We start from the raw sequence: 23807 nt of genomic DNA, 5'->3' as shown, positions 1-23807 counted from the left end.
AACGTATTACCTGTGAGGGTAGATTCAAGTTCACTTACCTCGCTAGGGTCATCTCCCTCGACAACGTTGATCTCAATCTGGTCTTGAGTCTCGTCTCCTGTAGTCACCCTTTGCAGCGACAAAGCGGTATTGAAAAGACCCTTGTTGCCGATACGCAACACGCGCTGTATGTCGGCCAATGAGCAATGTTGATGGGGAAGGCTGTCAACGTAGGCGCTATTCATTGTCTGTAGCAGCTCAATTGCGGAGGGGGCACCATCACTCATGCTGAAGTCGGCACTTGAAACAAGCATGCTGATAAGAGGACCGACAATCTCTTCGATACGGTCTACAGGAACATCGCGTCCTGAAGTAAGATAACCGAAGCAGATATCGTCAGAGCCCGTAAAGGCACGCAAGACTAATGCCCAGGCCACTTGGAAGAAGTTGGCAATGGACACGCCGTGGGTTCGGCCGAGCTGGCGCATGGCCTCGACGCCTGGGACGGGGCGCATGATCTTGTTCAGCGACCTCACCGTGTCATCTCCCTCTGCGTCCACAAGAACTGGGAAATGGCAAGGGCGAGCGTTGGCCAGTGTGTCAGACCAGTAAGAGAGGGACTCGGATGCGGGCTTGTTGTAGACGTGAGCAATGTAGGGTTCATAGGAAGGTCCAACTCCTTCCAACGTTCCATGGTACCCGCGAAGTAGATCGTCCATCATAAGACCCAAGGAGGTTCCGTCCATCAATGCATGGCTGATGTTGAATGAAAGATATACATCAGTGCCAGCATCACAGATGAGCAGCGCGTGGGGGGGCTTGTCTGATGGTAGCGCTGGGGTCGATGAGTGGAGGAATGCGAGAGGATCAGGTCCATCGCATTTTCGAACCTCAATCGTAGGCTGAGATTCTGTGGTGTTCTCTCTAAGGACAACTTGGGCGTAAATACCGTCATTTCTGCCACTTTCACAGAACACTGTACGCAGGATCTGATGATATTGGACAAGACGGCGCCAGGCGTTTTGTAGTTGATCCAGATTGACTGGCGATCCTCCCTTTGCAGGAGATACCTTCCAGATGCCAGATACCACATATGCTGACTCGTCCTTGGCTTGGCTGAGAAGAATGCCTTGTTGTAACGGGGAGCAAGGGTAGGAGGCTTCGACGACATCGGGGCCCCAGCTACCCACCTTGGCGTGACAAGCAGCTGCGAGTGTAGAGAGGCCATCTTCTCCTAGAGACAATAGAGGAAGATCGCTGGGAGTGAATGTCGCTGGGATGACAGGGAGCTGGGACGCAAGGGTCTCCAGCATATACTTGAAGCTGTCCAGCCACGCTTGGAAGCGATGCTTGTGCTGCATCTTTGTGTTGTATCCAAGAGACAGAACCAGTTCAGAACCTTCGACTGCTGCCACCACATCCATGAGAGCCAATCGGTTTGTGGAATCGGAAGCGTCCTGTGTGCTTAAAGTGGTTTCTCCGATTTGCTGGATGATCGTGTCGGTTTTCTGCAGTTGCTGGTACTGTCCCAGATAGTTGAAGAGAATCTCCATCTCATCGTGGTGCTCAAATGCAGCCCGGCCCTCTTCAGTTAGGTATCGGTATGCAAAGTAGGGCAGTCCTTTTCCGGGAATGCTTCGACGAATATCCTTAACCTGCCGGACTACACGCAGAAGGTCACGTTCTGCATTGTCAATGTCAGACACAGCTACAGGGTAGATGGTAGTCAACCAGCCAACAGTGCGCGATAGGTCGATGCCATCATCCCATGCATTGCGGCCGTGGGACTCTGTATATACAGCTGGGATTGATGAACGCTCGTGGAAGATACTTCGGAAAGAGAAGATAAGGGCTGCAATCATCAAATCGTCTGGGTCTGTGCCGAAGGCTGCATTGGCAGGACCGAGAAGCGCTGCAGTACTGACACCATCAACGCGCACCTGGAGTGAGGCGGTATCTGCCATGATGTTCGTTTCCTTGGTAGGATCCATGTCCCAGAATGAGAAGTCGGCAGCAGGAACCGTAAAAGGAAGCACAGAGTTGATGTCATACTCAGTAGACTTTTGTATCAACGCCTCTGTCCATGCTGGCATTGAGATACCCTCTTGCTCGAGCGATGGGAGACTTGTTGTGCCCGAAGTGGCCGCCAGAAGCTTCTCCAGATCGGCCAGGATGACACGCCAGGAAACAAGGTCGACGACGAGATGATGGGCGGCAAGGAAGAGCGCTTGGCCATCTGAGAGCTCGAGAAGACAGGATACAAGCAATGGTCCTTGACTGATATTCAAGCTGGCCTGTAGATCATCAAGAGTCTCGACAGAGTCAGGTAGGCTGGAACAATGGTGTTGTTGGAACTTGAAGCTTCCAGCGATATCTGGAGAGATCTTCTGTTTCCATTCATTGCCATCGGCAAGGAACCTTGCACGAAGCATCGGATGGTGCTCAACAATAGCTCTGATAGCCATACGGACCTGATCAGCCGTGAAAGGTCTCGAAAGGCAGACGATAAACGACTGATTAAAGTGGTGGTTGACCGAGGTCTGAGTTCTGAAGAACAGTCGTTGGATAGGTAACAAGGCAAACGGCTGATCGGTAATGACAGTCAAAGCCTTCGAATCCTCAGATCCGTTTAATTGAATGTTCTTAAAACGAGAGCGGCCAGCTAAGTCAGCGATAGATCGGCTCCGGAGGATATCGTGGACAGTCGTAGTGATGCCGCGTTCTCTCGCCCTCGCGAGGACTTGCATAGCGGTGATGGAGTCTCCGCCGAGGCTGGTGAAGGGCTGGTTGTGGGGAATTGCATCAATGGGCAGATTGAGAGCGTTAGACCAAATTTGGAGGAAATGCTCTTCCATCTTGGTCTTGGGCTTTGTCGGTGACTCAACTGATCCAGTCATGTTAGACTTGCGTTGGACGATGCTGGCCAAGTTGTCATCGGTTAGCGATTCCACCCAGGTTAAGATCTGACGACGATCCATCTTGCCGTTGGTTGTAGATGGCAGGTGTTCAACAGTGATCCAAATCTTGGGAATCATGTATGGAGGTAGCGTCGACAAAAGTCTGTCCTGGATCAAGTCGCTGGCGGATATGGCCTCATCACTCTGCACAGCAATGATACCCCCCGAGCCAGGCACTGTCTGCTTTTGTTCCAGTTCCTCACCTCCCAGAGAATGATGAGATAGTACTGCAGTGAGACGACCCTGACAAGCACCGCTCTTCGGGTAGAGCACGACAGCGTGACGAATGCTAGTTTCCGCCTGTGATATATGCACCTCGACCTCGTTGAGCTCAACACGCTGACCGCGAACCTTGACCTGGTTATCCCGTCTGCGTACAAACGAGAAGGTACCATCAGGACGAGAACGACCGATATCTCCACTTCTGTAGATGAGCTTTCCTGGATAGGCTGTGGTCATCCATCCGGGTGGACTAATGAAAGCCGCCGCGGTCTTTTCGGGGTCAGTATAGCCACGACTAACCAGAGGCCCTTCAATAAGGAGCTCTCCGACGGCTCCAACAGGGAGCAGCACGGACGGGTCGTCAGCATCAGTTACCCAGACGCGGGCACCCATTGGCGGGCCAAGATTAGCAGGATCACTGCTTCCATTCAGACGACCTGTGGCGTTACACCAGATAGTAGTCTCTGCAGGGCCATAGCCACTAATGAGGAATACTTTATCATGCCAGCGACGAATGTTGACAGATGTGGGTGCTTCGCCGCCCAAGACTAGCGTCTTGAGGCCAGGGACAAGTGATGGGTCCAGGAGATCAGCAACAGTCGGGGTTAGGAATGCCCAATCGGCAGATAGGCCATTGATTGCGCCTGCTAGGTCCTCAAGTCGAGCGGCATCTGAAGGGACACAAACACAGCCTCCCTGAGATAGCGGGTAGAAAGTCTCTCCGATTGATACGTCGAATGTGTACGCAGCAAATTGTAAAGCCCGGGTATCACTCGTGATCTGATACGGGCCAGCATGTGTCAGTGCAGCTGTGGATAGGGATCCATGCTCAATGACAATGCCCTTGGGTCGACCAGTACTACCAGAAGTAAAAATGGCATAAGCCGTATTGCTGTGGCGTACACGAGTCGAAGGAGGACCATTGGGAACACTCAGAGAGCTGAGAGTGTCCTCATTGACAGTGACGATGTTCGGGAACAACGTCTTGAAACGATCTTGATGTTTCGACTCGGTCAGCAAGATTGGGGGTGATCCCAACTCGGACAAAATGGTCTCGACGCGATCAGCGGGATGCGTAGGATCGATGGCAACAAATGCGCCGCCGCTCTTGAGGATAGCTAGCTGTGCGACGATAGTCCAGGCTGATTTGCCAAAGCAGGTTGCGACAAAGGTATCGGGCTTGAGGTCAACCAGGGAGTGTATATGGTGGGCGAAGGCATTGGCAGCCTGATCAAGCTCGCCGTACGTAAATGTCCGGTCCCAGCCACAGATGGCCTGACGATCCGGCATAGCTTGAGAATTTCTCTCGATGATGTTATGTATACACTCATCGGATACGAACTGGATCCCAGTGGCGTTCCAGGAATCCATTTCACGTCGTGTTTCGGCACCAACCAAGTCGACCTTGACCAAAGGTTGATTGGGCTTGGTAGAGATAGCAACCAGGGCAGCTGAAAGCGCTTGCATCATATGCTTTGCGTGGGAAGGAGAGGCTTTGGACGTCCAGTGGGTGAAGTGAATTTGTATATCCTTGTCAGCCTCATCGAGCACGTTGACCGAAAGATCATACTCAGTAGGGTCACGTCCATCTATCGGTGTCATCTTGAGTAGGCCGTCGTCATCGTTTGCGGCGCCTGCAGCAGCATCGTGACGCTGGAATGAGATGATGGATGTGAAGAGACCCTCTGAGCCGATGCCAAGATGGTGTTGGATCTCAGCCAACGATACGTGTTGGTTAGAGATTCCGTTGATAAAGTCGTCCTGCAATTGCGAAAGTAGCTGCAGGACAGTCTTGCTGCGATCGTTGAAGATGGCGCGACAGGTGAGCATGTTGATAAGAGGTCCGACAAGTGTGCTTACACCTTCGATAGGCGCGTCTCGACCGGATGTAAGGTACCCAAACATGACATCGTCTTCACCAGTATAGGCACGCAGGACGAGTGCCCAAGCGAGCTGAAAGACAATGGCCATAGTGACGCCATGTTCAGCACAGAGTGCTCTCAGCGCATTGGAACAAGGCACTTCTACCTCTATCGCTAGTAGCTCGGGCGACGAAGGCACACTGGCGTCGTCGAGGAGAGGAGGGAGGCGACAGGGAGTTGAGCCTTTGAGAAAGTCCACCCAGTGTCCGATAGCCTGATCAGCTGGCTGTTCGTTGATGAATGATACCAACTCTCGGTAGGAGAGACCGGGAGTGGTACTGAGGCGATGGGCAAAGGCCTCCCGAAGATCATTCAGCACTATCGGCAATGAGAAACCATCTACCAAGGCGTGACTGAGGCGAATAAACACGAATGTCTTATTGCCGATCGTATAAGTTGTAAACTCGTGTGGTAGCTTTCCATAGGAAAATATGTCGCCCTTGGTCTCGGCTATCGACTGTTTGACTGTCTGTAAAGCCATTTCGTCGTCCGTAGCGTCTCCTAGATCTACATGTCGAATCGACGGTACGGGATCCCGTAGGACAGCCTGGTCAAACGAGCCATTGCCACGCATGTTTGGTAGGAAGACGGTACGCAACATTGGCTGCCGCTGAACGACATGTCTCCAGGCATCTCCCAGGCTTTGGGCGCTGAGTGAACCATTGCGCGAGCTCACCTCAAGAGCGACTCGCACATCGTACAGGTCGGGCCTGTGAGCCTGGCTTAGCAAGATACCCTGCTGTATGGGAGAACATGGGAATATCTCCTCGATAGCACCGGGACCCCAAAGGCCGGTATGTTCGAGGCATACTTCCCGCATGTCAGACAGCTCGTCGTAAGACATGTTCTTGATCAGAGGCAGGTCATGGAGAGTGAAGGCTGTTGACATGTCGCTCGTGACTTGAACGAGACTTGTCAGGTGGTGCTTAAGACGATCAAGCCAAAGACTAACGCCGTCAACGCGAGCTTTAGCCAAGGTTCCAGGCATAGTGATAGTTACTGAAGCCCGACCTGAGGTTACAGCGCCAGCCACGTCGAAGATGGCGAGGCGTTCAACGGAGGCATCGGCATCGTACTGAGGGAACTCGTCTCCAACAACAGGTCTCAGAAGAGCATCATCGCGTTCGAGCTGCTGATACTGGCCAAAGTAATTGAACAAAATCTCCATCTTGTCATGGTTCCGGAACTTTCTCACGCCAGCTGCGGAGAGGTACCGGTAGGAGAAGTAAGGCACGCCTTGGCCTGGAACCGACCTGCGGACATCTTTGATCCTCATCAGGGTATCGACAACGTTGGTAGCAACGACACCGTCTGGTAAGGCAACTGGAACAATGGAGGTGAACCATCCAACTGTTCGAGAGAGATCTAGGCCTTCAGAAGCACCGTCACCACGCCCGTGGCCTTCAACAAAGATGGCCGGGGGACCACGATCGGGGAAGGCATCCGCAAAAGATTGAAAGGCAGCTGCGAGGAAGAGATCCTGGGGGTCGGTCTGGAAAGCTTCATTGCAAGAACCCAGGAGTGCTTTTGTTGCATCCGCGTCCAAGGTAAAACCTAATTCGCGAGTGTCACCGCACGTATTGTCCTCTCCTCGCTTTAGCCAGTAGTCCATTCGGGGCTTCGGAATATCGTAAGGGAGCACACGCGATGGACTCCACTTCGACACTCTACGGGGCTGAGTGCGGACCCAAGCTTGGAAAGGTAGTGACGTCGGCATATTCTGTAGCGAGTGCCCGTTGCCAGACAGGATGACTTCGAGCTCTTCCAGAAGAACACGCCATGAGACCATATCGATGACAAGATGGTGGGCGACCAAGACTAGGATACGTCGCTTGTCGGTTAGGTTCAAAAGAGAAGCCGCCATGACGGGACCTGTGCGAATATCCAACGAGGTCTGTGCAACATCAATCAACTTGACCACCTGGTCAACGTTGACCCCATTGTGCACTTGGTATTTGAGTGACTTGGCATCCCCAGAAGGAGTGACTCGTTGCACCCAATCGCCGTCTTCGTCACTGAACCGAGCACGCAGCATCGAGTGTCGATCTACGAGCTGACGGATGGCTTCATGTACAACCGTCGAGGTCAAAGCCTCTGTGCTCGGAAGCTGGACCAAGAAGCTCTGGTTGAAGTGATTGACACCATCTGGGTACATATCAAAGAACATCTGTTGAATAGGAGACAGAGAGAAATCCACATTGACCTTATCGGACCTATCGATGCCATCGCCATCTTTTTTGGTGATCTGTTGAGTGGACTGGCTGACGAATTGCGCGAGGGCAGTGATGGTCTTGTGTTTGAAGATATCCGAGACGGTAAACGTGATACCACGACTGCGACAGCGAGAAACGACGGCCATGGCAGAGATGGAGTCGCCACCAATTGCGAAGAAGGAGCGGCGTAGAGGGATCTGCTCCAGCGGTACGTTGACCACCTCGGCAACCACGGCCCGTATAATGTCTTCAGCCTCGCTCTTCTGAATGACGTTGGCCTCGGGCTCGTTATCGGGCTCATCATCGGGCTCATCAGCGATACGCATGATGCGGGCGTATGTTGCATCGTCGAGGCCGTCTACCCAAGCGCTGACGCGACGGGCTTCGATCTTTCCAGATGTGTTGATTGGCATGCGGTTGACAGGAACCATAGCGGAAGGCTGCATAGAAGAGGGCAACTTATCACTGATAAACTCGCTCACTTCCGAAATGATAGCCCTAACCTTGGCAAGGTCTTGAGGACTATCCAGAAGCTGTAGGGGTTCGTCGTTTCCTTGTTGATGCGTGGGAAAGCCGTCCAAGGCAAAGATGGCAACGATTTGTCCAGAGAACTTGCCTCGAGATCCAAGTACAACAAGATGAGCGACTATACTGCCATGTGAAGCGCCAATCTGGTAGCTGATCTCTCCGAGTTCGATGCGTTGACCGCGGACCTTGACCTGGGTATCCTTCCGGCGGATGTAAGAGATCTTGTCCCCATTCCCTTCGGTAGCATAGGAGACGATATCACCTGTGCGGTATAATCGACCGCTAGGAAGCCACGATACACCATTCAAGAAGGCATCTTGAGTTTTGACAAGGTCATTGAGGTAGCCTCGGGCCACAATAGGTCCTTCGATAAGAAGTTCACCCACCGCGCCGATGGGCATGAGGATGTTGGGATCCCGGGGATCAACTACCCATGTGTTACAGCCCATGGCCTTACCGATGACTTCGGGTCTCATATAGGATCGGCTATAGTAGTTATGCGTGGAGAGTGCGCAGCATTCTGTAGGTCCATAGCCATTAACAACCCGAATTGTGCCTACTGCAGTCCATTTCTGCAAGACTGCAAGCCATAGAGGTGCGCCTCCAAGGGCAAGAAGACGAAGAGTAGGGACTTGCGATGGCTCGACCATCATGGCAACGGCCGGAGTAAGGAATGCCCAATTGACGCGAAGTCGATTGATACCCCCAACAAGGTCGTTAATGCGCTCCTCCTCAGATAGGACACAGATACAGCCGCCGTACACGAGTGTTGTAAGAATCTCCAGAATAGAGGCATCAAAAGAATACGAAGAAAATTGAAGGACTCTTGAGTCTCGGCTGTAAGACATATCGTGTCCATGGGCTGTTGTTCCTGAAGCGGCGGCACTATGCTCAAGAACAACTCCCTTAGGCTGACCGGTTGAACCAGAAGTAAAGATGATGTACACCGCATTGGACGGTGTGGCTCCAGGAGACAGAGACTCAGCACTCGAAACGTTCTCCAGTTGCGCAATAGAGGATGCATCGACGGAAATGGTGTTGTCGACAAGATGGGCGACTGTGAGGACGCATTGAGGTGATGTGAGTGCAACAATACGAGATGGGAGCTGTTCCACAATTCCCTTTATACGATCAGCCGGATGAGCAGGATCCAGAGGTACAAAGACACCTCCGGCCTTCATCACGGCCAATATGGCAACAACAGTCCAGATGCTCTTCTTGAAGCACAATGGAACTGTGACTTCAGGCCCAACGCCGAGACTACGTAAGTGTACGGCAAGGCGGGTGGCGTGATGGTCGAGCTCTGTGTATGATAGATCGCCCTCCCATGAGGTGACGGCACAATTGTCTGGGATTGCCTTCACTTGGGCTTCGATAAGAGCGTGTACGGTCGTCTGCAAGGTTGGGTGATCTTGGTTGATTCGGGATACGAGGCCTTGGCGTTCGGAATCGCCCACGAGATCGACAACGGGCATTTTGCGGCTTGGGTCCTTGACAATAGCTTCTACTGCGCGGAGTGTAGCGTCCACAACCGTCGAAGCATAGCTATCTGATAGCTTGTCTGTCCAATATGTGAAATGCAACTCAACAATGTTGTTGAAATCGAGGATGTTGAGAGTCATGTTGTACTCGCTGGGGTCGTGCGAATCCAAAAGGTCGAAACCAAACTCTTCTGGTGTCTCGGCCTCTTCGTTTATCTTTTGCAGAGACATAACTGTATTGAAGAGACCTGTGTTGCTAACACCCAGAGCATTTTGAATGCTTCCAAGTGAGCAATGCTGGTGAGGTAGACTGTCAATATAGCTGCGATTGATCGACTTGAGTAGATCCAGGGCGGACTGTGCCTCGTCATCGCTAGACCCAAATTGGGTGCTGGAGACGAGCATACTGATCAATGGGCCGACCATTGCCTCGATTCTGTCCACTGGTACATCGCGGCCAGATGTCAAATAGCCAAAACAAACACTATCTGAGCCTGTGAAAGCCCGGAGCACGAGTGACCAGGCCAACTGAAAGATGTTGGAGACTGAGATAGCATGCGCGCGGCCAAGTTGGCGCATAGCATCGGTGGTACTGCTGGGAACATCAAGTGTGATCTTGTTCAACACTCTCTTAGTACCTTCAGTAGAGAGGACGGGGAAGAGACAAGGTTGAGTGTCGGCAAGAGTTTCCGTCCAATAGGAGAGCGATCTAGCAATAGGTTCGCTGCAAATATGGGAGATGTAGTCGTTGTATGATGGGCCGGATCCTTGCAGATTACCGTTGTAAGAACGCACGAGATCATCCATCACCAGGTTCATAGAAGTACCATCAATCAAGGCGTGGCTGACTTGAAGAGATACATAAGTGTCGTCATCGGTGGTGCAGATGGACAAGATGTGGGGTGGCTTGTCTGTTGGTAGGGATGAAGCTGAGGATCTTAGGAACTCGGCAACGTCAGATCTCTGACACTGAATCTCCTTTATGGTGGGCTCGGCAGCAGCAGTATCAGCCCTCAACAAGACTTGGGCGTGACCTCCGTCGGATGTCCCGTTCTCGCAGAAGACAGTACGGAGCACGGGGTGGTAGCGCACAAGTCGCCGCCAGGCATCCTTCAGTTGGTTGACATTGAACGACGTTCCACGTGCAGGGCGGATCTTCCATGCTGCGTAGACGATGTAGGATTTGGCATCCTGAGCCTGGCTGACAAGAATACCCTGCTGTAACGGCGAGCACGGGTAGATTGATTCGACCATTGTTGGGTCCAAAGATCCAACCTTGGCTTTGCACGTCGCGGCTAGGGACTTGAGCCCAGCATCATCAATGCCAAGGAGGGGGAAGTCTCCTGGAGTGAAGGAGGGAGACATCGTGGGGAGTTCTGTTGACAGAGATCGTAGGGCGGCGGTGTACTCGTTGAGCCAGAGTTGTAGACGATCTCGATGGCCCATTCTTCCGTTGTAGCCTATTGACAGGACCATCTCGGAGCCTTCGACAGCGGCGAGGATGTCGATAAGTGCCATTCGAGGTGTACTTGGCGCAGCATCTTGAATCTCGAGTGGCTCTTGAAGCTCTCGGAGAACGGTATCAGACTGCTGTAGTTGCTGGTATTGGCCTAGGTAATTGAAGAGAACCTCCATGTTGGTATGCTCTTTGAAGGCATCTCGGCCTTGCGCGGTAAGATATCTACTTGCAAAGTACGGGAATCCCTTGTCGCGAATGCTATGCCTTATGTCCTTGACTTGACGAACTGTCTCAACAAGATCGCGAGTAGTCGCGGAGGCAACAAGGGGGTACATAGTTGTGAACCAACCAACGGTGCGTGATAAGTCGATACTATCATCCCATGCATTGCGACCGTGACCCTCAGCGTATATGGTCGGGACCGATCGCTCAGGGAAGACGCGGAGGAAGGAAAACACCAGGGCCGCTAACATCAAGTCATCTGGATCTGTTCTAAAGGCAATGTTGGCGCGTCCTAGCAGTGCTGCTGTGCTAGACGCGTCTAAACGTGACTGGATGACAACTGTATCCGCCATGACGTTCTCCCGGCCATTGTCCATATCCCAAAAGCCAAAGTTGGCTGATGGCACAGTGAATGGAAGGACTGATTCGACATTGTAGTCCTTTGCTCGCGAGAGGAGGGCATCTGTCCAAGCGGGCATCGTGACAGCTGCGGGAGCAAGTGATGGAAGAGATTTAGATTCGGATGATAACAAAATCTCGAGGTCAGACAGTATGACACGCCAGGATACAAGGTCGACGACCAGATGGTGAGCTGCGAGGGAGAGTACCTGAGCATCAGGAAGGTTGATAAGACAGGATGCCACCAGTGGTCCATTATGAATGTCAAGGCTAGTCTGCAACTCATCAAGAACAGGTACCGCATCGGACAGAGACGCGAAGCTTTGTTGTCGGAATCCCAAGCTGCTCTCAGCATCAGGTACAATCTGTTGAGTCCAGTCACTGTTGTGATCTTTGAGGAAGCGCGCACGAAGCATGGGATGATGCTTCACCACGGTGGTAATGGCAGACTCGATTCGCTCAGCAGATAAAGTCTTGGAGAGTCTGACCGTGAAAGTCTGGTTGAAATGGTTGTTGCCAGAAGGATTCATCTCGAAGAACATGCGCTGGATTGGCAACAGAGGGAACGGCTCTGTCTTCTCCACGACCAGGGATTGTATCCCGTTGCTGTTGGGGGCGAGAGCCTTGAAACGCGCATGGTTGGCAAGCTCTGAAAGAGATTCGCTGCGAAGAACCTTGTCAACTGAGACAGTGACGCCGCACTCTCTGGCCTTGGAAACAATCTGCATCGCGGAAATGGAGTCGCCTCCAAGACTGGTAAAGGATTGGTCTAGCGGTAATGAACTGGCGGGCAAGTTGAGGACCTGGCTCCAGGCTTTGACAAGCTGCTGTTCCATGGGCGTAAGTTTCCTTGTATCTTGCGTTCCTGTAACTGTCGTTTCTGTCGATGAAACGATTGCTGCTAGTTCTTGCTCCGTAAGGGCATGCACCCAGTCCTGGATCTTTCGACGATCCATCTTACCGTTGGTGGTAAGAGGTAGCTGCTCCACCGTGATCCAAATCTTGGGTATCATATACCCAGGCAACGTTGACGATAACTTGTTTCGGAGGGTGGAGTTGCGACTCCTGTCCTCCTCGCTGGTCACAGGGCACAACACTCGCTGTGCTTCAACTTTCTCTTGCTGTTGGTGACGAGAAAGCACTGTGGTCAGACGTCCTTGGCAAGCACCTGTCTTGGGAAGCAGGACAACCGTGTGTTGTAGGTCTGCATCAGCTTGGGATACATGGACCTCGACCTCATTCAGCTCGATACGCTGGCCACGGACCTTGACCTGGTTATCTCGCCGACGAACGAAGGAGCAAGTACCGTCAGGGTTATACCGCACAATATCTCCAGATCGGTAGACTCTTGGATACTGTGTTGTAAGCCACGTAGGAGGGTCAATAAAGACCTCTGCCGTCTTGATGGGGTCAACGTAGCCTCGCCCGACAATGGGACCCTCGACAAGGAGTTCTCCTACCGCACCGACTGGTAACAGAATAGAGGGATCATCCATATCCGCCACCCAGATGCCTGCACCCCTAGCAGGACCAAAGTTTGCAGGGTCACTAGTTGCTTTGACGCCATCTGTGGCGTTACAGCAAATAGTCGTTTCAGCAGGACCGTATGCAATGACGAAATGAACCTTGTCATGCCACTTGCGGATGTTTTCCGACGTAGCAGCCTCTCCAGCCAAGGCGAGCGATTTCATACTGGGAACCTGGGCTGGATCCAGAATGTCTGCCATAGTTGGTGTCAAGAAGGCCCAGTTGACTTGGAAATCGTTGATCGCTCCAGTCAGATCCTCTAGTCGACGACGTTCAGACGTTATGCAGAGACAACCTCCGTTGAGAAGGGTCATGAACGTTTCTCCGACAGACAAGTCGAATGTGTAGGCGGCAAACTGCAATGTTCGGGTGTTCTGGTCGATTTGATAGGGCTTGGCAAAGTGTTTTGCTACAGTCGATAAAGACTGGTGCTCGATCAAGATGCCCTTGGGTTGACCCGTGCTACCGGAGGTGAAGATGGAGTATGACAGATTGTTTCCGTTCACCGGGGTTGAAGGGGCATCAAGTTGAGGGCCGCCGATAGAATCCAACATCTCTTGATCCACAACGATAACCTTTGAAAAAATACCCTGGAAACGATCTTTGTACTTTGTCTCTGTGAACAGGACAGAAGCTCTCAAGTCGTTCACAATGGTCTTGACGCGAACAATAGGATAAGTTGGATCAACAGCAGCAAAAGCCGCACCAGCCTTTAGGATAGCCATCTGAGACACAGTCGCCCAAGCCGACTTGTCGAAGCATGTGATAACAAATTCGTCAGGCTTGGGTGTGGCCTCGCCGAGAGAATACAGATGATGGGCAAAGGCATTGGAAGCCTCGTTAAGCTCACGGTAGGTAAAATTGCCGTCCCAGGCGCAAATAGCTTGCTGGTCAGGAATCTTCTCAACCTGCTGCTCAAACAGAGTGTGTGCACATTCCGTATGAAGTTCCTGCATACCAATGGCGTTCCAAGAGTCCAACTCGCAGCGAGTCTCGGGGCTGACAAGGTTGACATTGACAATAGGTTGATCAACATTCTCAGCGAAACTGGTCAGGGCGGATAGTAAGGCTCGAATCATGTGTGTTGCATGAGCAGAGGAGATCTTGGAAGTCCAGTAGGTGAAAGTGAAGGAAAGCTCTTGATCCGAATCGACAACGTTGAGAGAGACGTCATACTCGGTAGGGTCGCGAGAGTCAATTCCCGTCAGCTTGATACCATCACTACCACCGTCTGCACCGGCACTGGTGGGGTCGTGTCGCTGGAATGATACAACGGTAGTGAAGAGCGGTTCAGAGCCTAGGCCAAGACTGTGCTGAACTTGGGCGAGCGATGCGTACTGGTTCGACATGCTAGAAGCGAAATCTTCACAGATATCCTGAAGAAGCTGAGCAACCGTCTTGGAACGATCGAAGTTGACACGGGAGATGAGCATATTTATCAGTGGACCAATGAGGCTGGTGATGCCTTGGATGGGAGCATCGCGACCTGAGGCGAGGTAGCCAAAGTGCACCTCATCGTCGCCAATGTATGCACGCAGGATGAGAGCCCAGGCTGCATGGAAGATACTGGCCATTGTAACACCGTACTTGGCGCAAAGTGATCGCAGGGCTTTTGCATCAGGAACAGGAACAGGAATATCTCGTGCTTCCAACTTGCCAGGAGATGGGATCACAGCATCATCAAGAAGAAGTGGTAGGCGACATGGGCCAGCACCATCAAGGTATCCACTCCAGTATTCGAGGGCCTCATCCATGGGTTGTTTCTGGATGAAGGAAACCAGCTCCCTGTAACCGAGACCAGGAGCAGCTGGGAGCTTGTGCATGTATGCTTGTTGAAGGTCCTTGATGATATATGGCAGAGATGCTCCATCGACCAAGGCATGGCTCAATCGAAGTAGGATAAACATGCGATCGCCAACAGTGTAAATGCTCAACTCGTGAGGAACCTTGCCATACTCGAAGCTGCTGGCTGGTGCCTTTTCCATAGTCTCGAGGACCCTCTTGACGAGATGGCTAGATGGTTCTGCAAGTTCCTCCAGTTCAATGTGATGAACTGTAGCAAGAGTCTTTCGCAGAATGGCCTGGTCAAATGATCCACTGCCACGAAGATTCGGCAGAAACACGGTGCGAAGCATGGGCTGACGCTTGACAACTTGTTCCCAGGCTTCGTGCAGACGGCTCACTTGAGGGCTGCTGTCGTGGGAGGAGACCTCGAAGGCAAAACGAACGTCGTAAAGATCGGGAGTCCGCATTTGGCTGAGTAAAATGCCTTCCTGCATGGGCGAGCAGGGGAAAATCTCCTCGATGCTTCCAGGTCCCCATTTACCAGTGTGCTCAAGACAAAGAGTCTTCATCTCGGCAAGATTGGGGTAGGACATATCCTTGATCAGCGGTGTGTCGTTCAAGGTAAATTCTGACTTCATGGTACTCGTCTTGTAGACCACATCGGCAAGTTTGTCTTGGAAGGAATCGCTCCAGACTTCAACTTGCTGCGCGAGAGTTGGTGCCAAGCTTTGGGGCATCAGCATGGATACTCTAGCTCGTCCCGAAACGACAGCAACTGAAATGTCAAAGACAGCCAAACGGCGTGCTGAATTGTCAACATCGCGCTGTGCAAATTCCCCCTCGGGGATTGTCTGGAGGAGAGCACCGTCTCGCTCTAGCTGCTGATACTGACCGTGGTAGTTGAACAAGATCTCCATCTGGTCGTGTTGTCGAAACTCATTCCCAGTTACTCCATCTCCAGACATGTACCGATACGAGAAGTAGGGTACGCCGTGGCCAGGGACCGATCTGCGAGAATCCTTGATCCTCATGGTAGTCTCAAGCAAGTCCTCCGGCACATCCTGGGCGAGCGCAACGGGAACGATGCAAGTGAACCATCCAACTGTGCGAGAGAGATCGACATCAACATCAGCGTCACGGCCGTGACCTTCTGTGAAAATGGCTGGGAGGGGCCGGTCGGGGAAAGCCTGGGCGAAAGATCGGAACGCTGCAGCAAGGAATAAGTCCTGAGGGTCTGTCTGCAGAGGCTCGTTGCAAGGTCCCAGAATAGCCTTGGTCATGGCTTCGTTAAGCTCGAAGCTTATCTCGCGTGTAGAGGCCCAGCCATTGGACTTGGCTAGATCAATACCCCAGTAGTCCTGGCGTGGTTCGGGAACGGGATATGGGAGGACATTGTGTGCGGATAATTCCTCGGCGAGAGTTGATTGAACTCGAACCCACGCCTGAAATGGCACGGGCTGTACGGATGCCGGAGCAAGAGGTTTACCGGTCAATATAGCTTCAAGTTCCTCAAGCAAGACGCGCCAGGAAACCATGTCAACTACCAAATGGTGAGCCACGAGGGCTAGAATCTGACGACTAGGCAATTGAATGAGCTTCGCAGAAACAAGGGGACCATGTTGGATATCCAATGATTGTTGGGCCAAATCAATAAGGTTGCTTATCTGGCCAAGACTAGTGTTCTTGTGCTCCTGGTACTGCAACGATCCATTCACGTCATCTGTAACGCGCTGGACCCATTGACCTTGACTTCTGGTGTACCGGGCACGAAGCATTGAGTGACGACTGACAAGCTGGTTGAGTGCCGCGTGTAGGGTAGGCGACGCGACCTTGTTCCCCGACGCGATCTGCACCAAGAAACTCTGGTTGAAATGGTTAACGCCATCAGGATAAATGTCAAAAAACATTTTCTGAATTGGCGACAGAGCAAAACTCTCTTCGACTGGGTCCGAAAGGTCAAACTCGTTACCCGTGGCGGGTGCGCCGATCTTCCCTGCTGAATCATAGTCGACAAACGCGGCGAGGGACGCAATTGTTTGGTGTTTGAAGATGTCCTTCACAGTGAGCGCAATGCCTTGACTCCTGCAATGAGACACAACTTGCATGGCGGTAATCGAGTCGCCGCCCAGGCTGAAGAAGCGATGTTCGCTGTTGATCTTTTGGGGGTCCAGGTTCAGAACTAGAGCCCAGACGGAGCGTATAGTAACCTCTGTTGAAGTCAAGGAATCATCCGAGACAGATTCTTCTTGACCAAGAGCAAGAATCTGCCTTACAAGGTCCTCGTCCGCTTTCTCCAGCCAGTTTGTCATCAGGCGACGATCAATCTTGCCAGAAGTCGTTAGAGGAACTGAGGATCCTTCAACGACTGCCCAGACGGCGGGGACCATGTGTCTCGGCAACTTCGAGGAAAGGTATTCCGTGACTGTACGCAACAGCTCTTTGGCTCTGTCGTAGTCGTCGCCCTTCAAGACTTGGAGCGAGCCTGAGCTTGACGACTCTGTCGAGCCGAAGCCCTTCAACGAGATGATAGCCACAAGACGCGAGCTCAGTCTACCGTTCTTGACAAAGGTCACGTAGACATGCTGTACGTCCTTGTGGGCACTGGTGACGTGACTTTCGATCTCACCAGCCTCAACTCGCTGACCTCGGATCTTGATCTGTGTGTCCTTGCGCTGAACAAAGTCCATTGAACCATCGAGGTTATACCTCACCAGGTCACCAGTCTTGTAGAGACGGCGCCCATTGGAATGCCTTGGGTAATGCACCGACCACTCGGGATCCCGTATAAAGCTGGCATCTGTCTTGTCGGGGTCGTTTCGATATCCACGGCCGAGGATGGGGCCTTCGATGAGCATCTCACCGACTGAACCTACGGGAACGAGGAGGTCCGAATTGCTGGGGCTGACTACCCAAGCGGCGCTGCCCATCATGTGGCCGATGATAGCTGGACGCACCTCTCGATGTTGGCGATCACTGATGGATGCAAAGACACACGTCTCTGTCGGACCGTACGCTTGAATGAACTTGATTTCACTCCAGATGCGAGGGGTCAAATCACCAATTGGCTCACCACCACAGATCAAAGTCTCTAGCGTTGGAACGTCGCTTGGAGTCATCATTCTGGCGACTGCAGGTGTCAAAAAGGCCCAATCGACATTAGCTCGGTTTATGAAGCCAGTAAGATCTTCGATGCGCTCTGTTTCTGTGGCGATACAGACGGTGCCGTTATAGACGAGCGTTGTGAAGACCTCGCCAATGGTGGCGTCAAAGGCATATGAAGCAAACTGTAGTACTCGGGAGGTGCTGGTGTAGTTCATTTGAGAACCGTGCTCTTTGGTACCGGTGCTCACAGCACGATGCTCAATGACTACGCCCTTTGGTCTGCCTGTGCTACCCGAGGTGAAAATGACATACGCAGCGTTGTCAGGAGTCACAGTTGGACAAGGCTTGTCGCTGAGAGCTGGCAACTCGAGAATAGACTCATGCGTTACGGTGAACATGGCCACTTCCAAATTAGACAGGTCCCCAGTGACGAGAGGAGTAGTAGCCTGGTTGGCGGACATGACCATCACTGGACTTCCAGTATCCGAAATGATGAGTGCCAAGCGTTCAGCAGGGTGAGCTGGATCTAGAGCCACAAAGGCGCCTCCAGCCTTGAGAACACCGAGCATGGCTACAACGGCCCAGATGGACTTCTCAAAGAGTAGAGGCACAATGACTTCGGGGCCTACACCCATAGAGACCAAATGATGACCAAGCCGGGTCGAAAATTCGTCCAGTTCAGCGTATGTAAGGGTTCCCGCGGAAGAGTAAAGAGCCATTTTGTCAGGCTCAATACGAGCGACATCTGTAATGATGTCGTGTAGACAAGCGTCTACGGGACCAGGTACATGCTCATTCCATCTCTTGACTAGCTTGCTACTGAGAGGGTCCATCAAGCTGATGTCGGATATCTTGGTATCAGACAGAGACGGCAGAGACTGAAGTGTTCGGAGCCAGACGTCGCCTATCACATCCGCTGCTTCAGGACAGATGACCTCAGTTCTGTATGTCAGACTGAGCTCCATGGTGGAACGAGTATAAGCAATCTTTGCTGCGATGGCAAATTCGCTCGTATCGTCCAGATGAACCAAGTCAACAGCAACTCCTGTCTTGGATGGAGTGACATCGTCTTCGCGGTAACATGACAAGACAGTGTTGAAGAAGGGCTCACCGCCCATATCCAAGGCTTTCTGGACCTTGCTAAGAGGGCAATACTGATGATCCATGCTGTCGGCAAGGCCCGCGCGAGAGGACTCCAAGGCTTCCTTAACGGTCATGGCGTCGTCCAGCGCAAGGTCACTGATGACGAGGTTGATAAAGACTCCAGCAGCGCTCTCGATGCCACTGACAGGTGCATCACGACCAGAGGTCATGTAGCCAAAGCACACGTGGTGATTGTTGGTATAGCCGCGCAACACCAATGCCCAAGCAAGCTGAGCCAGATTCGAGATAGAGACGCCGTTAGTCTGGCATAACTTGAGAAGAGGTGCGATATCGTCGATCTGGGTCTTGAAGATACGCTTCTCGTTTGCGATAGCAACATCGGGTACTTGGAGTTGTGGGAAGCGACAGGCCGAGACTGTGTTGAGACGGTTCTTCCAAAAGTCAAGAGACTTGTCTGAGTCTTGTGCCTTGACATAGGCGACATAATCACGGAATGAATGGTCCGAGACGGACCATTCAGAGCCGACCTCGTCGACGTAGGCGCGATGTAGATCACGCTGTAGCACGTCAAGTGAGATACCGTCTACCACGGCATGGTTGATGCGCAGATGGACCAAAATCTTGTCCTGTGCATCCGCAATGGTCAAAACGTGAGGTGGCTCGTGAGAAGCGACGGGGAGTTCTGGATCAAATGCCAAAAGAGATTCGACAGCGTCTTCACCCACGACTGTCTGGTGTATGACACGAGCCGACGGGTTGCGTAAGACGGTGGCAAGAAACGCTTCGTTGGCGGCACTTCCATCAACAAAGATTGTTCTCAGGGCAGAGTGTCGCTGGACTACCTTGGCCCAGGCATTCTCCAATTTTGCAATGGAGACTGCGGGGGAGCCAGATGGGGCATGTATCTTCCATACAACGTCTACTGTGTAGGACGAAGTGGACTTGGCTTGACTGATGAGCATTCCCTGCTGTACAGGAGAGCAAGGGTACACATCCTCCACAGTCGGGCCGGAAGGACCGACGGCTTCGTTAATGGTACTTCGCAGTTGTTCCCATGCCTTGTCATCGGAGACCTTGACAAGAGGGAAATCGGCAGGAGACACAAAGTTGGCCCTGGCAACCGCTCGAATCGTGTCCAAAAGAGCTGTCTGAAGTACCCGAACCCATTTGCGAACCTTCTTCTGCTGACCAAGGTCCCAACTGTGCGCCACTACAACACCGAGAGACTTGTCGTCATTGGGGCTGACTGTGATGCTGATACAGGAGGGAATAAGGGTGGCGGTATCAAGATCGTCTCCTTGCTGCTGTAACAGATTGCCCTGAAATCTGGCATTGTCGAGGCATCTGACGAGAATCTCAGGCAAACGAGCGGCAAGAACCTTGGGCGTATAAGACTCAGCCATATAAGAAGAGATTTCCTTAGAGGAAGCGAGACGAGCGTTCTTTGCCGTCGCTGCTACTACAGCAGTGCCAGATGATACCAAGTCATTGGTGAGTTGGACTGGATACACCGAATCGCCATATCCAACATGGGTACGTGGAGTGTCTGCAGCGTGAATCACGGGCACGGTACGATCCGTGAAGCTTCGTGAGAATGATTCCGCAGCTGCCGCAACCACAACGTCCACTACCGTCAGCATGGAGCGAGAACAAGACTCAAAGAGAAGTTGAGAAGCGTCTGCGTCAATTCGAAGCTCATACTTCGACTCGTGAGGTAGGTAGGTTTCCTCAGGGTCAAGTTCCCAGTAGTCCAGATTAGCAACTACCGAGGGTTCATCGGTATGACTGGGTGAGGCACGAGTGTCCATCGCTGGACGGGCGTGGGGAATGACAGGAGATCCCGATAGGATACAGTCAAGGTCTCTGAGCACGAGGTTCCAAGATGCCAAGTCGAGCGTGATGTGAAGGGCGGATACCGCGACTCTGTTGTGGCCTGGGAAGTAATCAACAGCTAGTAGGGGCCCCTCAGTGGCATCAAGCAAAGCTGAAGACTTTGCTTCGGTGCCGTCATGGGAGACAAACAAGAGCACCTTGCTCACATCTGTACTCTCTCGTGCGAACCAAGCATCGTCTTCCTTCACATATGTGGTTCGAAGGGCTGGGTGAAGATGGATCAATTGTCTGACAGCATCTTCGAGGGTGTGTTGATCGATGGAGCTGGCGAGTTGAAGCTGCGCTGTACGAGATTGGCTAAGTACAGGCGATTCCAAGTCATAGCCACTTCCAAGGGCAAGGCTATGGGCAGCGGTGACATGGCCCTGCGTGGAAGAGTCGGATGTGGAATGCTGCTCTGAGATGGCGATGTTGTTGGCCATGTCATTGATGGTACGGCCTCGAAGAATGTCGCTGACAGAAAGCTCAATACCTTGAGCGCGGCACCTATTGACAACCAGAATAGCCAGGATGGAATCACCACCAAGGCTAAAGAAGGATCGATCATCAGGAATGAACTCAACAGGAGTACCAAGAACCTCGCCCCATGCCGTTGCGAGCATCATGTGCACTGGACTCCTGTCTGCCAAAGGCGTGGCAGAGTGCGTGGTTGCAAGATTGAGTACGTTGTCCAAAGTAGCTTTGTCGAGCTGGTCAACCCATCGAGAAACACGGCGACGATCAGTCTTGCAGGCTGTTGTTGAAGGGAGAGATACTACTGGAAGCCAGACCTGAGGCACCATGTAGCCAGGGACCTGCTGGGCAAGGCTCTCTTGAAGCTTGGCTATGATGCCAGAAACTTGTTGGGTGTCAAGGAGCTGCACTTCACCCGTGGTCGTGCTCAAGACTGGATGAGTCGTCTTGAACGATAGGACAGCCACGAGCATAGAGGCACAAGCACCTTGTTTTGGTACAAGAGCAGCACAGTGGGCGATATCGGGCTCGATAGTGGTGAGGTGGTTCTCAATATCGCCTGCCTCGCATCGTTGGCCACGCACCTTCAACTGTCCATCATGACGACCGAAGAACGTCAGACTTCCGTCCATGTTCCAGCGAACAAGGTCTCCGGTGCGATACAGGCGATAGGGAGACGGTGTACCCCACGATTCGGGGATTCGATCTAAGAAGGAAGTGTTAGTACGGTCACTATCATTGAAATACTCACGCGCAACTATAGGGCCCTCGATGATGAGTTCACCCAATGCTCCTATAGGACTCAGGATACGTGGGTCGTCTGGACGACAGACCCAAACTCGATTGCCGTCCATTGCATGGCCGATGACGGAGGGTGGAAGAGTTGGATCGTTTGCGTGGCCAGAAACAGCGTAGATGCATGCTTCCGTCGGTCCGTACCCGTGAAGAAGATTCACGTGAGGAGCCCAAACATCCTTGATAGCCTGCGACAACAACTCTCCTCCACAAACAACAGTCTTGACGGTGGGACAGTCCTCAGGACTAAAAGTGCCTAGCGTCGTGGTGGTCATGAAGAGTTGATTGGCGCGTAGCTTGGAGATGGCACCGCTGATGTTGCTGAGTCGATCATCAGAGGATGGGATACAGACGCAACCACCATGGACCAAGGTTGTCATAATCTCGCCCAGAGATACGTCGAAAGTGAATGAGGAGAACTGGAAAGCACGAGTCTGCCTGTCCATAAGCATGGCCTTCCCGTGAGCCGTTGAGCTGGAACTGAGCGTCTGATGTTCTACCACCACACCCTTGGGTTGACCTGTACTACCCGATGTATATAAAATGTACGCAGGATCACTGGGCTTGACATGGGGTAGTAAGGAATTCTCTGTTGGTAGCTTGTTGAGAAGCTCAGGAGAGAGTACCACGGTGTGATTAATGTGTTGAACTGGTAGTGCTGGAGTACTCTCTGTGGTCAGCAAGATGCTAGCTCCCACATTGTCGATGATGAATTGAGTACGCTCGACGGGCCAGGCAGGATCAAGAGGTACAAAGTGACACCCGGCTCTCATGATGCCGACCATGGCGACAATAGCCCAAAGCGACTTTTCCATTCGGAACACGACTGGGATCCCATGGCCGACATCCAGGCTCTTGAGGTGAGCGGCAAGCTTTCCAGTCATGACATCGAATTCGCCATAGGACAAGCTGCCATCGTGACTCTCGACGGCAGGTGCATCAGGATAGTCTTGTGCCGCGTCAAGAATGAGGTCGTGGGTGCAAGTATCGACGTGCATTGGCAGCTGCGAGTTCCATTGCTGGATCTGCTGCTTCATACTCTCATCCATGAGTTGGACGTCATCGACGGTGGTCGACTGTGGAATTGAGGTGATGGCGGCCAGGAACGCGCCAAAGACATTTTCTGCCTGGGCGCTGGAAAGTGATGAGCTCCAGTACGAGAACTCGACAGCAACATTGTCTTGATAACTATCAAATACTCGGAGAACGACGTCATACTGGAAAACAGAATTAGCAACCATCTAGTTATTGTATAATAGAGAAAGGGGACATACCTCAGCAACGTCCTGGTCAGCAACTCGGTGAAGCTGAACTCCATCGCAGTGAGGCTCTACTGTCTCATCATCTGACATGAACGTAATGGTCGTGTTGAAAAGCTGGCTAGCAGGGACGCCTTGCTCGTGAGCAATCTCCGCCAGTGGGTGATGCTGATACGGAAAGCCTTCAACAAAGTCTTGTCGCAGCTTGTTGAGTACATCTGCGATAGGTGTCGAACCATCAAGGCCTACACGGCAGAGCATCAGGTTGATAAAGAAGCCAACCGCTCGGTCGGCGTCGTCACCAAGAAGATGCCTATCAGTGGCCATGTACGCGAAGCAGACGTCGTCAGACAGAGTATAAGCCCGGAGGACCAAGGCCCACGCTGTCTGAGTCAAAGAGAATAGGGTGGTTCCTTGTTCCTGGCAGAATTGCCTCAGCTGCTTGATATTGGGAAGTAAGCGACGTTTGGTGTACACTCGGGCTGGGCTCTGGTCGGTCCAGTCGGT

General features: G+C 52.4%; 1 protein-coding gene across 1 annotated transcript in view; it reads right to left on the bottom strand.

Moving 5' to 3' along the window:
• Positions 1–23807, bottom strand: part of FGSG_13878 (uncharacterized protein) — a gene marked incomplete at both ends in the record, with an annotated part of 34078 nt that overhangs the window by 8186 nt on the left and 2085 nt on the right. The window contains 2 exons of the mRNA XM_011327080.1: positions 39–23258; positions 23316–23782. Of these exons, the coding sequence (XP_011325382.1) occupies positions 39–23258; positions 23316–23782 (23687 nt within the window). The remainder of the gene's footprint in view (positions 1–38; positions 23259–23315; positions 23783–23807) is intronic.

Source organism: Fusarium graminearum, chromosome 3 (assembly GCF_000240135.3).
Source record: "Fusarium graminearum PH-1 chromosome 3, whole genome shotgun sequence".
NCBI classification, from domain to species: Eukaryota; Fungi; Ascomycota; class Sordariomycetes; order Hypocreales; family Nectriaceae; genus Fusarium; species Fusarium graminearum.
Note: the sequence above shows the minus strand (reverse complement) of the source record. Positions and strands in the feature narration are given on the sequence as shown.